We start from the raw sequence: 13,184 nt of genomic DNA, 5'->3' as shown, positions 1-13,184 counted from the left end.
AAATATACGCCACTTTTAAGTAGTTTCATATCAAAAGCTATGTCTTTTCTCTGCCTTTTAGAATTGAACTTTGTAGCTAGCAGACCGATAACATAATGTTTGTTTGGATACCAGGTGGCAGAGCATTTGTTTACATGTCCAGATATCGGTTTGAGGCCCACAGTAATGAGTTAATTTGTCACCCATCCATCCCTAAAGCTTTGTACCCACTGTGTTCGCTAAGCCACGCCCATGTTTGATTGATCCAATCAAATTCGGAGGAAATTCAAAACCCGTCAGAGTCAGCTCACCTCCCTTCGCTGAACTCTGAAGTAACTTCCCCCTGAAGTTTTTCTCTGACTTTCTATCCAGATTTTTTTCAATGAAGCCACAAACCTTTCGTAGCAGCGATTCAAAGGGGAGACTTTCATGTCCATCCAGTCCTTGGAAGTGCTTCAGCTGCCAGTCACCTAATGTTGTCTTTGCCAGTGGTTCCCAAACCACCTGTTATGGCGCCTTTTGGAAACAGGAATTTCAGGCGGTGAACTTGAGTGCCAGATAGGTGCTGCATATTTTGGATTTGACTGACATCACCATTGTTTTCTTTTCTTCCCTGTCAAAAGTCTTTCCATTTTGTACTTGGACTGCATGTCATTTTGCCATCTGAATAAACTGTTTTAACCAGAATCAAAGCACTTGTTACATAGACATTTTTCACAGCAGACATTTTGACTCTTCAAAGCAGGGAAGCACAGGTGGAACTAATAACCTGATAGGTCTGTTAGTTGCACCAGAATGTGTTCTGTGACAAAGATCTATTAAATTTCACGTCACATTTTTTTTCCTATGGCCATTTTGGGGGGTGGTCTAAGGAGGGTCTGTCCAGAGAATGAACAGGACGTTAACTCCCACAAACCCTGGATGCCCGAAAATAATTGCTCTCACTTTGCGACTTGCGTCCAGCAAATGGAAATTTGTCTTCAGCTGTATTTAGCAGACATCAGCATCTCATTGTGTTTTCTCAGCCGTTTCAAGTCAAACTTCTGCGAACAGCACGCACAAATAAATGAAACATTGAGCATTTTTAACTTCTGTCGCCACATGTTCAGTCCGTTTCGATTAACAGCAAATAGATGCAGAGAGAAGGAGAAATGACTCTTTGGTAAGTTAAAACTTTTTAAGAGCCCCGGTGGTTGTTCCCTTATTGGCCATCTGCCTGTGTGTACAGTGATTTGATTACCTGGGTGCTTCATTAGGATTGAGAGACAGGGAGGCCGCGCTGGTATCTCCCCTATCCTCCCAACCCAAGTATAAAGTTACCTTTGTACGGAAGAGGCCGCATTGATTAGCCATATGCCTGGGAGGTGGGGGGGTTGTTGACTCACCCTGTGCCATCAGGCTCGCCTCTGGGGGGACTGAGAGCTGGGGAAGTTGGATGTTTGGAGATATATTGCATATGGGATAGGGCTTCCTTTCCCCCAGTGCATCTTTGCATTAAGATCCTATCTCCGTTGCTTACCAACAAAGCGCTGATAATCTGGACGTTAATATGGGAAAGGCTCGGTGAGGGTTTTCCAGGAAAGGAGCAATGCAGGAAACTGCACGTCAATCAGCAGAATGCACACAGATAGAAGAGCACACGGCCTCGAAGTCAAAGAGACACATGCCGCTCTAACGGTCGCCAAGGACCTCAGGGTGGACTTGTTTGTGTGATTTTTATAACATGTTTTGAAGCTTCTTCACAGCTTGACTTTAAACCTGTTCCCGTCCTGTTTTTCTCCCCTGTCGCCACTTTTGCTGCGCAGATTTCGCTTCAGTGGCCATGTGTTTGTTTGATTGACGGGCGCAGCTTTCTGTCCGGTGGACTTAGTTGGAGGTGTGATCTTTACATAAACGTACCTCGGCTCCGTCAACACTCGCCTCTGTTAAAGAGCGCTCGCCGATTATGGTTTTGATTACATTTTCATCAGCCTTTCTGTCGGCGTGGCTCCCTGCACGCAGCCGGCTTTGTAAGAATGATGAATGGCTCTTTTAATTGTTTCTAATTGATAACTTCTCTGAAAGACTTTGTTATGAAACACCGCCAATTTAGTAACACCGATACACTGTAGTGCCGTATTAATTCTCTCCCGTCTGGCTCGAGCACCGCGCAATTGAAAAGGACTCCGTCTGTGTGTTTGTGGGCCGACTCGGCAGTAATAATTCTTGGTGTAAGAGCATGCCAGTTTTTAAATGCCAAAACACTTTTATTTTTATTCACCTCCCTGTATCCAAGTCTTTGGTGTATTAGAGCACTCCACACCTTAATTGTCAAAAATATTACAATATCTCTGCTGATTTACTGCCCTGTTTATGCAGCTAGGTTAGAGATGGTGTATAACTATGTTGCAGCCTGGCTTGTGTGTTTATCATTATCATTTATGATGAGATGTTATTGGATGATAAATCCTCATCCTGCCGCCCTATGGCAGGCGTGCTCAGGCTCAGCTCTACTGGTGAGCTGCTCGACGAGAACATTTGCATACATATTGTCTCACACCTTTAGATAGACTTTCCTCTTCCCCCATCCACTCTCACTCCATATCTACCCTTTCAAAAAGCACCTTCGAAGCTACATTTAATAAATACAAGAGGAAATGAGGGAAGCAGGAAATTAGTGGAATGTAAAGAGAGAAGGATGCTTGAAGAAAAGCCTGCAGGTGGCCGCTGGCCAGCAGGCTTGTAGACTGAGACACCTGTAAGCTGCGAAGCTGGTCGTTCGCTTTTTATGTCAGCCGTTCACACAGGTGAGCTGTTGTAGCAGCTTTTGTTATTTGGCTGTTCTCACCTGCTTTGCCTGTTGGACAAGTGTTAACTGGCCCACCTGTGGTTGTCTTGTCAAAACATCCAGGTGTTAACAGGACACAGAAAGACAGAGGGATGCAGATGTATCAGCAAACTCAAAGAGAAGGAGCGACTATAGTGCCTGGACTGTTGACACACCTTGTTTGACACCTGTGTTTCACTGCAGGTTGACGGTTTGAAGCATTAACAAACAGCACCACCAACACTAGCATTTTTTATTTGCACTTTGTTCAAGTGTACTGAGCATGACATGAGCCCTATTTATAGTGTGTTAACAGTCTGTTTGATTGTCACTAACCTTTTACAAACCAGCTGACTTCACGATCTTAATGGTGCTGATTTAAAAAAAAGAAACTGCCATCTAATGAAGAACTGCTAAATGAAAAGGGAATCATGCAGTCGAGCGATTTCTCTCCGTAGTCACAGGATGGTTTGAAGCCGATGCCCAACCTTTCTCACCCCTGTTGCTTTTGTTTTAATCCCATCTCTGTCATGTTTCTCCTTCTCCACTTTTATTTTTCCTCGTCCTCTGCTCCCCCCTCCCCTCCCTCCTCCTACATCGCCTCCTCCGCTCCCTCCATCCCTACAGTGCTCAGGTTGACAGATGTTTGGCTGGCTGGCCTGTCATAATAACTGTGGTGCTGGGTGTCTCAGGTGGCCGGCTCTGGCTGTTCTTTGAGTACTTCGCAGCCAGGACAGGACAGGACAGGACATTTCCTGGGGCTATGGGTGAAGGAAGGAGAAATGAGGATACGAGCAGGGAGAAAGGAGAAACAAGGAGCGGAAACAAGGGATTTCATATATTTTTTTGTTTGTTTTACATAAGATCTGAACACATGCAGTTGCTACATCCCAGTGAAAAAATAGGGAATGTGCAGTCCATCTCACAGCCAATCAGTAACACATTTGTCAACCCATTGCAGACTGATGAGCCAGTTAGTGCAATTTTGAATGTGCTGGAGGGCAGAGGTGACAATAGCAGCAGAGGATAGAGATAAAAGCATGTACGGATGACAAGCGATCCAAAAACCATGTTTGTAGACTGGAATTTGGTTTGCCAAATACGATTGTCAGACAATGTAATTGATGTACGGATTATTTTGATTGGTTATGGTTTTACAGTGCAGAGAAGTCGTAGGGAAGAGGTCAGGTAGGGTTGATGAACTTAGCAACTAGCTGGTGACCAAAGTGGAGCGTTTAGCAGCTAAAGAGCCAAAGTGCAGAACTGAGCTATTATCTTATTGCACTGCCCCCAAGTGGCCAATAAACTCTATTATCACATGAGTTATATATAAAAAAAAGCCAGCTCATCCCTCAACTCAAGCAATTTTAAATTGCTTAAAACTTTTTTTTTTTCATAAAGGCTGTCTTAGTATACGCATCATACTGCTTATATACAAATTAATCTGCCAAACACCTGTGAATAAAAGCAGGGAAAATTCCTGTACATGTCTTGCAGCTACATTCAGTATAAACATTTCCTCTCTCTGTTGATGAAAGCATAATCCAGGAAGCATTAAGTTCCCTCCAAAACTTATTTGCTGTCAGAAATGAGTTGAATATGAGCATAATTTAGAGGAGACAGGCTTGATCTATACTGTAAGATTAGAGGATGAGGTTACAGAGGGAGAGAGGTGACAGGCAGAGAGGGGTTGCAGAGCTGGGGGGGAGAGGTCGCAAGGGGGCCGCAAACCCTTCAAGCCAGCGGGAGGCTGTCTCTGCTGAGATTTATGGGTACTCTGGGAGCCGGACCTTGCACTTCGCTGTCAGCCTCTCTCTCTTTATCTCCCTCTTGATGCACACACTGTTTCCCAGCAAGATTGATCTATAGCTGGACAAGTTTTCTTGAAGTGGACAAGCAGTGGAGCTTGATAAGACAGTAAGAAGAGATGCAGATGAAGAATGTGCCTTGTCTGCATGCGCTGGAGTCTGCATACTGGTGCTGTTGCGTGTTTATCTTCTCTGCCCCATCATGGCTGGAGATGTTTTCCCACTTTTTGATTTCATAAGAGACCTTTATAAATGTCTGGCTTTCTGAGGCCGATTTAGACAGACATGGGAAAGGACAGGCAGACAGGCACTCAGACAGGTCAGTTTCAGACTGGATGAGACCTGCAGTAAGCCCTATATCAGCCTGGCTTTGCTGTCTTATTGGACACTAAGGCTCTCCAGTTTACATCGAGCTCCGTAGACCCAACCACGGAGCTGAGAGAGAGTTTGGGGACATGATTGATCTTTGCCAACAATATTGCCTCTGCGGATGGCAATGATTGGATTACTGTGTTTTGAGATGTGTTTGGGATGTTTACATGGGCTGTTCTTCTTTGCTGTAATTATTGATGTGACAAGGGGCAGTCGCTGGACTCCGTGCGGCTTTTGAGAAGGAGTGTAAATTCTGTCACTTTCAAAACCGGGGCTTGTTTCGTTTGGTGGCCCTGCATTCTGAATGTGTAGTTAGCTCTGCACGCATTGGAGACTTGATGGAGAAATGGCTCAGCTCAGCTAATGAAACCACGGTACAGCAGGACACAGGGGGAATCGGTGTGCACCACAGCACCTCCCCAGCAAGCAGCCCACAGCCCTGTGTGTTTCTGACAGACAGACAGTTATGTAAGAGAGGAGAACTAAAGGTTGCCTCGTCTCCCGAAACACCAGAAATCCACACAGACACACCAAGCAGCGGCGAGGATAGGTGGCCCTCTCGCCTGCTGATTATAAAGGCTGCTTCATGCAATATTAAAAATGGTCCTCCACTCCACTTCAGGGAGCACAGATGGATATAATGCATCAGCCTAAATATTATGGATCTTTGGACGGGAAACTCACAGCCGAGGCTCGATCACTCAAAACATCTCATCAGCATTATAGAAATCACGATTAAAAATAAACAGCCCTAACCTAAAGCGGTTATTAATAAATGGGCAAAGTTCAGTGCTTGATGTATGAATAATTATTATGGTCTTCGGGGAGCTGTCCATGTAAAATTAGATTGCTGATTGCCAATCTAAATAATTAACGGCAGTGTGATTATGGGAAGCGTAGTTCACTCTGTGCTCCACACTCTGTAGCCTTTACAGCTGTCATATGGCAGCTTCAAAATAATGAGCAGGCAGTACGGGGACATTGCGTGGGACAGTGCGGCGTGTCGCTACCTGCCCAGATGCTAGCAGCAGCGTTAACAGTCCGCTGTCCGAGCCACTCATCACCATGGCAGCCCATAAAGCTGTCACCAGGGGAGACGAAATGTCCGTGGCCTGAGCTATGTGACCGAGACGTGTCGGTAAGTAAATGAGTTCACGCGTGTGGTTAGCCGTGCCTCCCTCTGGACAGACAGCATCGAACTCAGGTGAGCACTAATGAGTTCACCATGCCCACACCACCACCTTCCTCCTGCTGCCACTCAGAAGTGAGGACTGTGTTAGAAAAATCACAAAAATACACAACTAATCATTTTTAATCACTCCTGAGGGAGGACTGTGTGTAGGCAAACACCCTCAACATCACGTGAGTACGCAATTTTCACATTATTGATATGCAATACTTATAATGCTATTTCACAATAGGCAACGTTTTCACAATAATTGCCTAAACAACCATCTTACACTTAATTGTGTTTACTTTCGTCGTGCAAGATTTTATTATGTGAGACTATACTTCTGGCTGAAGGTTGGGGTGTGCTCGTAGGGAACTAGTTTGTACAGCAAGGCAGCCAAAAGTTTTGGTAACTGTTCCAAACAGGGTGAAATGTCGGCCATGATAGCGCCTTCAGACTCTCCTGTCATTCATAGAAACTGTTGTACAAAGACTGACAACAGAGAGCTAGAGGGAGAAGCTCAAACCAGCATACTTCATCACTTTCACACACCTGGTCTGACCATCCTCAATCATCATCTTCTACCTGCCCGGATGACTTCAGTTGAGCCTGTTCCTTTGTTTATTGTCCGTCTGTTACTCTTTTATTCAATATTAGAGGCCACTTGGGTGTTGCCAAGTTTTGCCAGCCAACCAACCCTGATGAATTAATTGTCAGGATGTGATTATGTGTGTGTCTGTTTAAATACTGGACTGGACCATGAAACGTACTGTAACATGCAAACTCATCCAAATCCCCACCTTGAGGTGGCCAGAGTGACCGTTGTAAGGTCAAAGCCAGCCATGATAGAGTGGATCTCCTGAATGCAGAGCAGAGCGATGTGCCACACCTGACTGCCAAACAGTCACCTTAAACCAAAGAGCCGTGCTCAGTAGTAAGATGTGGCTTGACCTGAATTATCATCCCCATTCTCTCTCTCTCTCTCTTGTTGTGGCTTATAGTCTCTCCTTACTCTCTTGACCCCCCCGCTCCCCCCACCTCGTATTCAGCGGGCAACCAGACATTCTTGACATTTTGCAAAGGTTGAAAGACAAAGAACCTTTGTCTCCTAATAAGGCCGCGCTCTATACCCCACCTGAATGAGAAAACTGAGAGAGAGAGGGTAGTGTGTGTGTGTGTGCGTGTGCGTGTGTGTGTGTGTGTGTGTGTGTGATGGAGGTGGGCGGGGGTGTGGATATATAGGGATACAGACGGGAGTGTGAAAATGTAAATTAGGACTGAGAATGGGCAAGAAAAGGAAAGAAAAGTTTCAGGTAGGAGGGAACATGAAGGTGTGTGTGCGTGTGTGTGTGTGTGTGTGAAGAGAAATGGAAAAATGAACGTTGTTACGATCAATCCCCTATCTGTAGGTTAGGAGTGATAACAGTTTCGTAGGCTAATGCACGTGGCAGCGTGGCCTGACGCTTCGCCCGCAGCCACATAGGCGGACTCGGGCGCAGCTACAAGAGAGCGATATTCTCCATCACTGCGATAGCTCGGAGCGGAACTCACAACACCCAAGGTCCTTCTGGTCTCTTCTCATCTCTCGCTCTCATCCATCACACCCCTCAGCTCTACCTCTCACCTCCCTCACCACCTCCCTCAATCTCTCTTGCACCTTATTCCTCCACAGTGTTCTCTGAAAAAAAAAAAACTTGCTCCAAAACAGCTGAAGCGAGAGAAAAATAGTTCTCTAGCAGAGTGTAAGCAAGGACAGAGGTGCAATGAAACGGAGAGGTTTAAATAGTTCGGGCTCGCCACCTGGTCAAGCCCTCGTACCGACCTTTTGGTTCAGCCGCGTCTCGCATCTTGTCCCTTCCACGTACCATACAGCTGTGGCCCCGCATTGTGCAATGTCCCCGCATTGTCTCGTTCGCAGTTTTCAAGGCACTGCAATTTTGCGAAGGTGCTGAGTTAAAAGTGAGAACACAATAGAATTTTTTTCCGTGTTTTGTCTCAACATTGCATAAGCAAAAGGTAAAAATATCTGGACCCGTCTTTAAAAGCAGATGGTGTGGTTATGACATCAGGCTCGTTAAAGGCAGCTGTAACCAGGAAGGGCTGTTGCGAAGGACTTTAAATTCAGCTTCCTTCTCCTAACAAGGAGAAATGTTGGGTGTGTGTGTTTGAGAAACGAGCTATAAGGAACAGAACAAAAGTATGTGCTGCAAATATCTTTAAATTCTCCTCTATTGTCTTGACTGTCTCTGTATTAGTCTCCATCTTTGCCCCCTCCCCTCGTCCTCTCTCTGCCTGTGTGGGCTTCCTGTCACTCACTGGAATGTGGGCAGATATGGGATCATATTCAGACTTCCAGATTCATTCTGCTAGCGACTCAGGAGCCAATATTAGCCACGCGGTCGTTGTTTTACCCATGAGCCCGTTGCCTTGGAAACGTTGCATAAGAGGGAGTGGGAAAGCGGGATGCCCCTTGCTGGTTGGGAGACAAGGTGGCAGATCTCTCTCTCTCTCTCTCTCTCCCCTTGTCTTCCCAGTATCTTCATCTTGCATCTTGTTCTTTTCCCTCCGCTCAAACACTTCGTCTAATCGTACGTGTCAAAACACCGGAGCGCCGGCCGTCCCTCATGCCACGTGTTGAATCAGCTCGCCACCCAGCACCTCTAAATAAAGCTCCGCAGTCAAAAAGCAGCATATCTATTACAGTTAGTCGGCCCCGCACCCAAGCTTCAACTAAATTAAAGCTCCTGCTGGAGCCGTGATTTATAGCCCAATTGGAAATGTTTGTCCACAAAGCGCTCACACACAGTGCCTGCACGCACACACGTCGCTCTGTGAGCTGTGCCGTGTATCATCCTCGGCCGTGGGAGGCCTTGGCTGGAGCCAGGATGGCGCTTTGTTGAATCCATCGAGACCACATGTTCGAGACTGCATGACTTGGCCCTCCACAGCTTCCGTACAGGCAAGGTAACACTGTGTCTACATACCAGAAGGATGAGAGAGGTGGGGGGGGGGGTGCTGAGGGAGGACAGCCAGTGAGGGAAGGATGGCCTTGGTTCTGGAGACAGGACAATTTATCTTCTGTATCCTCACTGACTGCAACTGTTTGCCAAGAAAAAGAGAAACAGGATCACTAGACATTTAAACTTAATACAGTAATTTAGGAGCCAGGACTGCAGCACAACAACACACTGTCTGACATACCTGTGTAGGCAAAACCAGAGCAGTGATTAGCGATCCGAACAAATCCGGGCCGCTGTAGGTTGCACACTTTCCGAATAACCTCAAAATTGAGTTTCTTGTGTAATCTGCAATTTTTTTCCCAGTATGTAGCAAGCCAAGAAAAGAGCAGGGTGGGCAGCCCCTGTGTGAGGGAGCTGTCTTAATCCATGTGTTTAGCAAGCACCATCTGCTGCTTTTATTCAGATGGGAGTAGAAATATTTGGTTGATTAGGAGAGGATCTGTGCAGGATAGCCGCGCCGCTACCACCAGTTAGAAGGGACACACATGGAAAGCAAACGGGAGACAAATACGCACACGTCAACATGCGGGCGCTCAAAACGGTACACGTGCGGGAACGCGAACGTGTGGCGCGCGCCAAAAGCGGTCACGGCACCGTAACGCCGCAGAGAGAGGCCGACAGGTGGAGACGCACACGAGCTGAGCAGAACACTTGCAGGCAGATTAACGAGACGTGTCTGCTCAGTTAGAAACAGAACACAGTCACAACAACCTGACCTGAACATTTGGTAAATGTCAGAACATGCTTGATGGCGCTTTAGATAGATAAATGTTAAAGTTTGTGAGTTGTTCATTCCCAATAATTTCATTATTCATCCACTGTGGTGCAGATCTACAGAGGCTGTGTGATTCAGAGTCCTGCTTTAGTTTGAGTTTATCTCAGTTTGTGGCAACAGATAATTCAGGTTTAATCCACTGAATGATGCTGGCTGACCTGGTGCTCGTCCAAGCTTCTGGCCGGTTGCAGTTTATCACAGATTACATGCTTATATTATTAAAATGCCCTATCCTTGTAGAGAATTACATAGAATTAGTTGGATGTCATTTAATGAGATTTGTAGACCAGCATTTCAATCAGCTATACTTTCCAAATAAAAGGGAAAGAGGGTCTTTTTTCCCTTCGCTTCATCCATGAAACCTGTGAGTTCATGGGCGATCGCCCCCTGTCTCGCTGCCAATTGGGGCAAAGCTTTTATGTGTGTTGTCTGTCTCCAGGTGCTGACCTCGGTGGTCTGATGGACCTGGAGTCTCTGTACCGTGGCGTGGAGCAGAGCATCAACCACACGCGAGCGGGGCGGATGCGCAGACAGAGCCTGGACAGGGCCTACAACATCGAGGTGCTGCTGGGCGTCGACGACTCGGTGGTCCAGTTTCACGGGAAGGAGCATGTCCAGAAGTACCTGCTCACACTCATGAACATTGTAAGTGTTGGTGGCTCACACAGTTAGATACAACCCAAACTGCAACACACTGGACTAGACATCGGGACAGGAGTAGCAAAAGACTGAGAACGTTGTGGAATGCTCCAAAAACACCTGTTTGGATCATTCCACAGGTAAACAGGTTGATTGCTAACAGGTGATAGTATCATGATTGAGTATGAAAGGAACACATGGACACATGTTTTAAGCAGCAACTTTTTGGAATCAAGGCTGTACACACCATGAGGCTCCTGTCATGTTGCTGACATTTAAGGTCATTTTAGATCTCTGCTATCACATCACAGACAGTGTGCTGTGACGCACAACGTATAAATGCGTCGTCATGAAAACCAATCACCTCCACAATGACCTCTGCCGTCTTACTTCAGAAGAATCATTAAATAAGGAAACTGTTCCATTTGAGTTGAATGGGAAGTAAGTCACAGAGAGGTCAAACAAAGAAGGTAAAACACACACACACACACACATTGACACACACACACCAACTGAATGAGGATTCAATTCCCTTCCTACATGTTCTCATCCAGCAATCAGCCGCGAGTAATCCTTTCTTCTCTATCTGAATATGATGAGATTTCATTTGTTTGAGTGTGTGTGTGTGTGTGTGTGTGTCAGGTGAGCCCTGCACTCTGAGGGGGCTCCTACATATCATTTCATCAGGCTTTGTGTCATGTCATCATTCATTGTGAGTGTGTGTGTGTGTGTGCACGCGCGCATGTGTGTGCAAGAGAGTGAGATGGAGAAACAGCAGGCAGTATGCTCCAGGCCACAACAACACTTAGCCAAGCACTCAAACTCCCAGTTGCTTTATGTGTGTGTGTGTGTGTGTGTGTGTGTGTGTGTGTACATGCGCTTGTGTGATGGTGTGACACCGAACACACTGCAGACTTTAATCTTTGCAAATTAAACCTGCGGTGAGAGTGCTGCTCACACGCATCGGCACGCGCGCACTCGCATGCGTGTGTGTGCGCCGGCGTGTGTGTGCGTGCCGCTGTTTGCTTACGCTTGTATTGAGACCCACTGCGCAAGGAACCAATCTCCGACTGTTAAGCAGGTGCAAGCGTACAGCAACAAATCCTACCACACCTCTTTGTCTCAGCTCAGCGCTTGAGAAAGAACAAGAGCCGCTGTGCTCTCTGCCTCCCCTTTTAGATATTTGTTAGACAATATAGGAGAGGGGGATTCGCAGCCCTGTCGCAGCCCCCCTCTAATCTGTGGGGAAGCGATAGAGAGACAGAGGGAGAGGGAGTATTTTAAACAGCGCATTCGGAATAAATTACTGACAGCCAGATAAACAGAAATAAATAAATAAGGGCTGCCTCCCACGCGTGGCATCAGGGCGACTTTCTTCTTGAAAGTTTGCTTTGCTCACTTCAGGATGGGTGTGCTCTTCTCTCTCTCTCTCTCTCTCTCTCTCTACCTCTCTGTCTTTGTCTCTCTCTCTCTGTTTTATTTCTTTGCCTCTCTGTCTTTCTCTCGGTCTCCCCGACTCGCAGCAGCACTCAGTCGCTCTACTCTTTTGCATTGTTACTCCTCCCTGACTTGGGTAGTTTATGACAACAAATCCTCAACAATGTTAAAAAAAAAGTATGATGTGAGTGATAATGCAGGTTTATGAGAAGACGTACAAGGTAAATTTAGGATAAGGAGAGAGCATGTTGCCACCGGTGTCTTCTAAAGGCCTTCATACGTGTTATTGGACAGGTTTTTGAGTTGTTGTAATAGCCTGGCTTCTGAACCACACAGAAAGATACAAACACCTTTCTTCTCCTTATTGCCCCTTCCTAGAGAGGAGACATTAGGAGGAAATAAGGGCGCTGTTTTGACGCTGTTATGTGATGGTGGGTGTTCTCCTCTCCCACCCCAGTATATTTACTGCTTCCAGGCTGAATCGAGTGAATCTGGCATAAAGGCTTCTATGTACGTATGCGTGTGTGAAGTGATTCTCTGTCCTTTGTTGTAGCATCTGTTACAGTGTTGTACAAAAATATGCATCATTTCTCAGAGTCCTTTGTGTTTATGAATGAACTTTTGCATGTTTCCCCTCTACGTCTTGCCTGTATCTGTCTTTCTATCTGTCTGCTTGTTCGACTGCTGAAGTGTGGGTCAAGGTGGACAATTTAGTCTTTGGTCTGTGTGTGTGTGTGTGTGTGTGTGTGTGTGTGTGTGTGTTGGAGGATAGAGGCGGTACTCCTGCCTGCAGGACATCAAAGCGCTCCCACAGAAAACTGCTAAATCCTGGCTGCAAAGTTCAATCGAAGTGTCAAAGTGTTTGTGTGTGCATGCGTGTGTGTGTGTGTGTGTGTGTGTGTGTGTGTGTGTTAATGTGCATGTTGAGTTTAATGTGTGTAGTGATAATTCTGCTTCCCACTCCTTTCCCATGTGTTTACATCACTTTCCCCTGTTGTATTCTTGTTCAGTTACAGTGTGCAAGATTGGGTCAAACCACAAGGCTTAATCATTGACTAAACATTTCATAATGTATCAATGGGTGAGAATGTATGCAAATCTGTGCACATTGACATGAATAAAGATGCACACTGTAAAATCGAAAGTGCCTATGTCAATAATGGAAAACGTTGGGTAA

General features: G+C 46.1%; 1 protein-coding gene across 1 annotated transcript in view; it reads left to right on the top strand.

The window, feature by feature from the left end:
- The window catches only part of adamts2a (ADAM metallopeptidase with thrombospondin type 1 motif, 2a), a 108,039-nt gene that overhangs the window by 70,405 nt on the left and 24,450 nt on the right, over positions 1–13,184 (top strand). Inside the window, exon 4 of the mRNA XM_041944772.1 lies at positions 10,371–10,576. Within this exon, the coding sequence (XP_041800706.1) occupies positions 10,371–10,576 (206 nt within the window). The remainder of the gene's footprint in view (positions 1–10,370; positions 10,577–13,184) is intronic.

This window comes from Chelmon rostratus, chromosome 9 (genome assembly GCF_017976325.1).
Source record: "Chelmon rostratus isolate fCheRos1 chromosome 9, fCheRos1.pri, whole genome shotgun sequence".
Lineage (NCBI taxonomy): Eukaryota > Metazoa > Chordata > Actinopteri > Chaetodontiformes > Chaetodontidae > Chelmon > Chelmon rostratus.
This window is presented reverse-complemented; position numbering and strand designations above follow the sequence as displayed.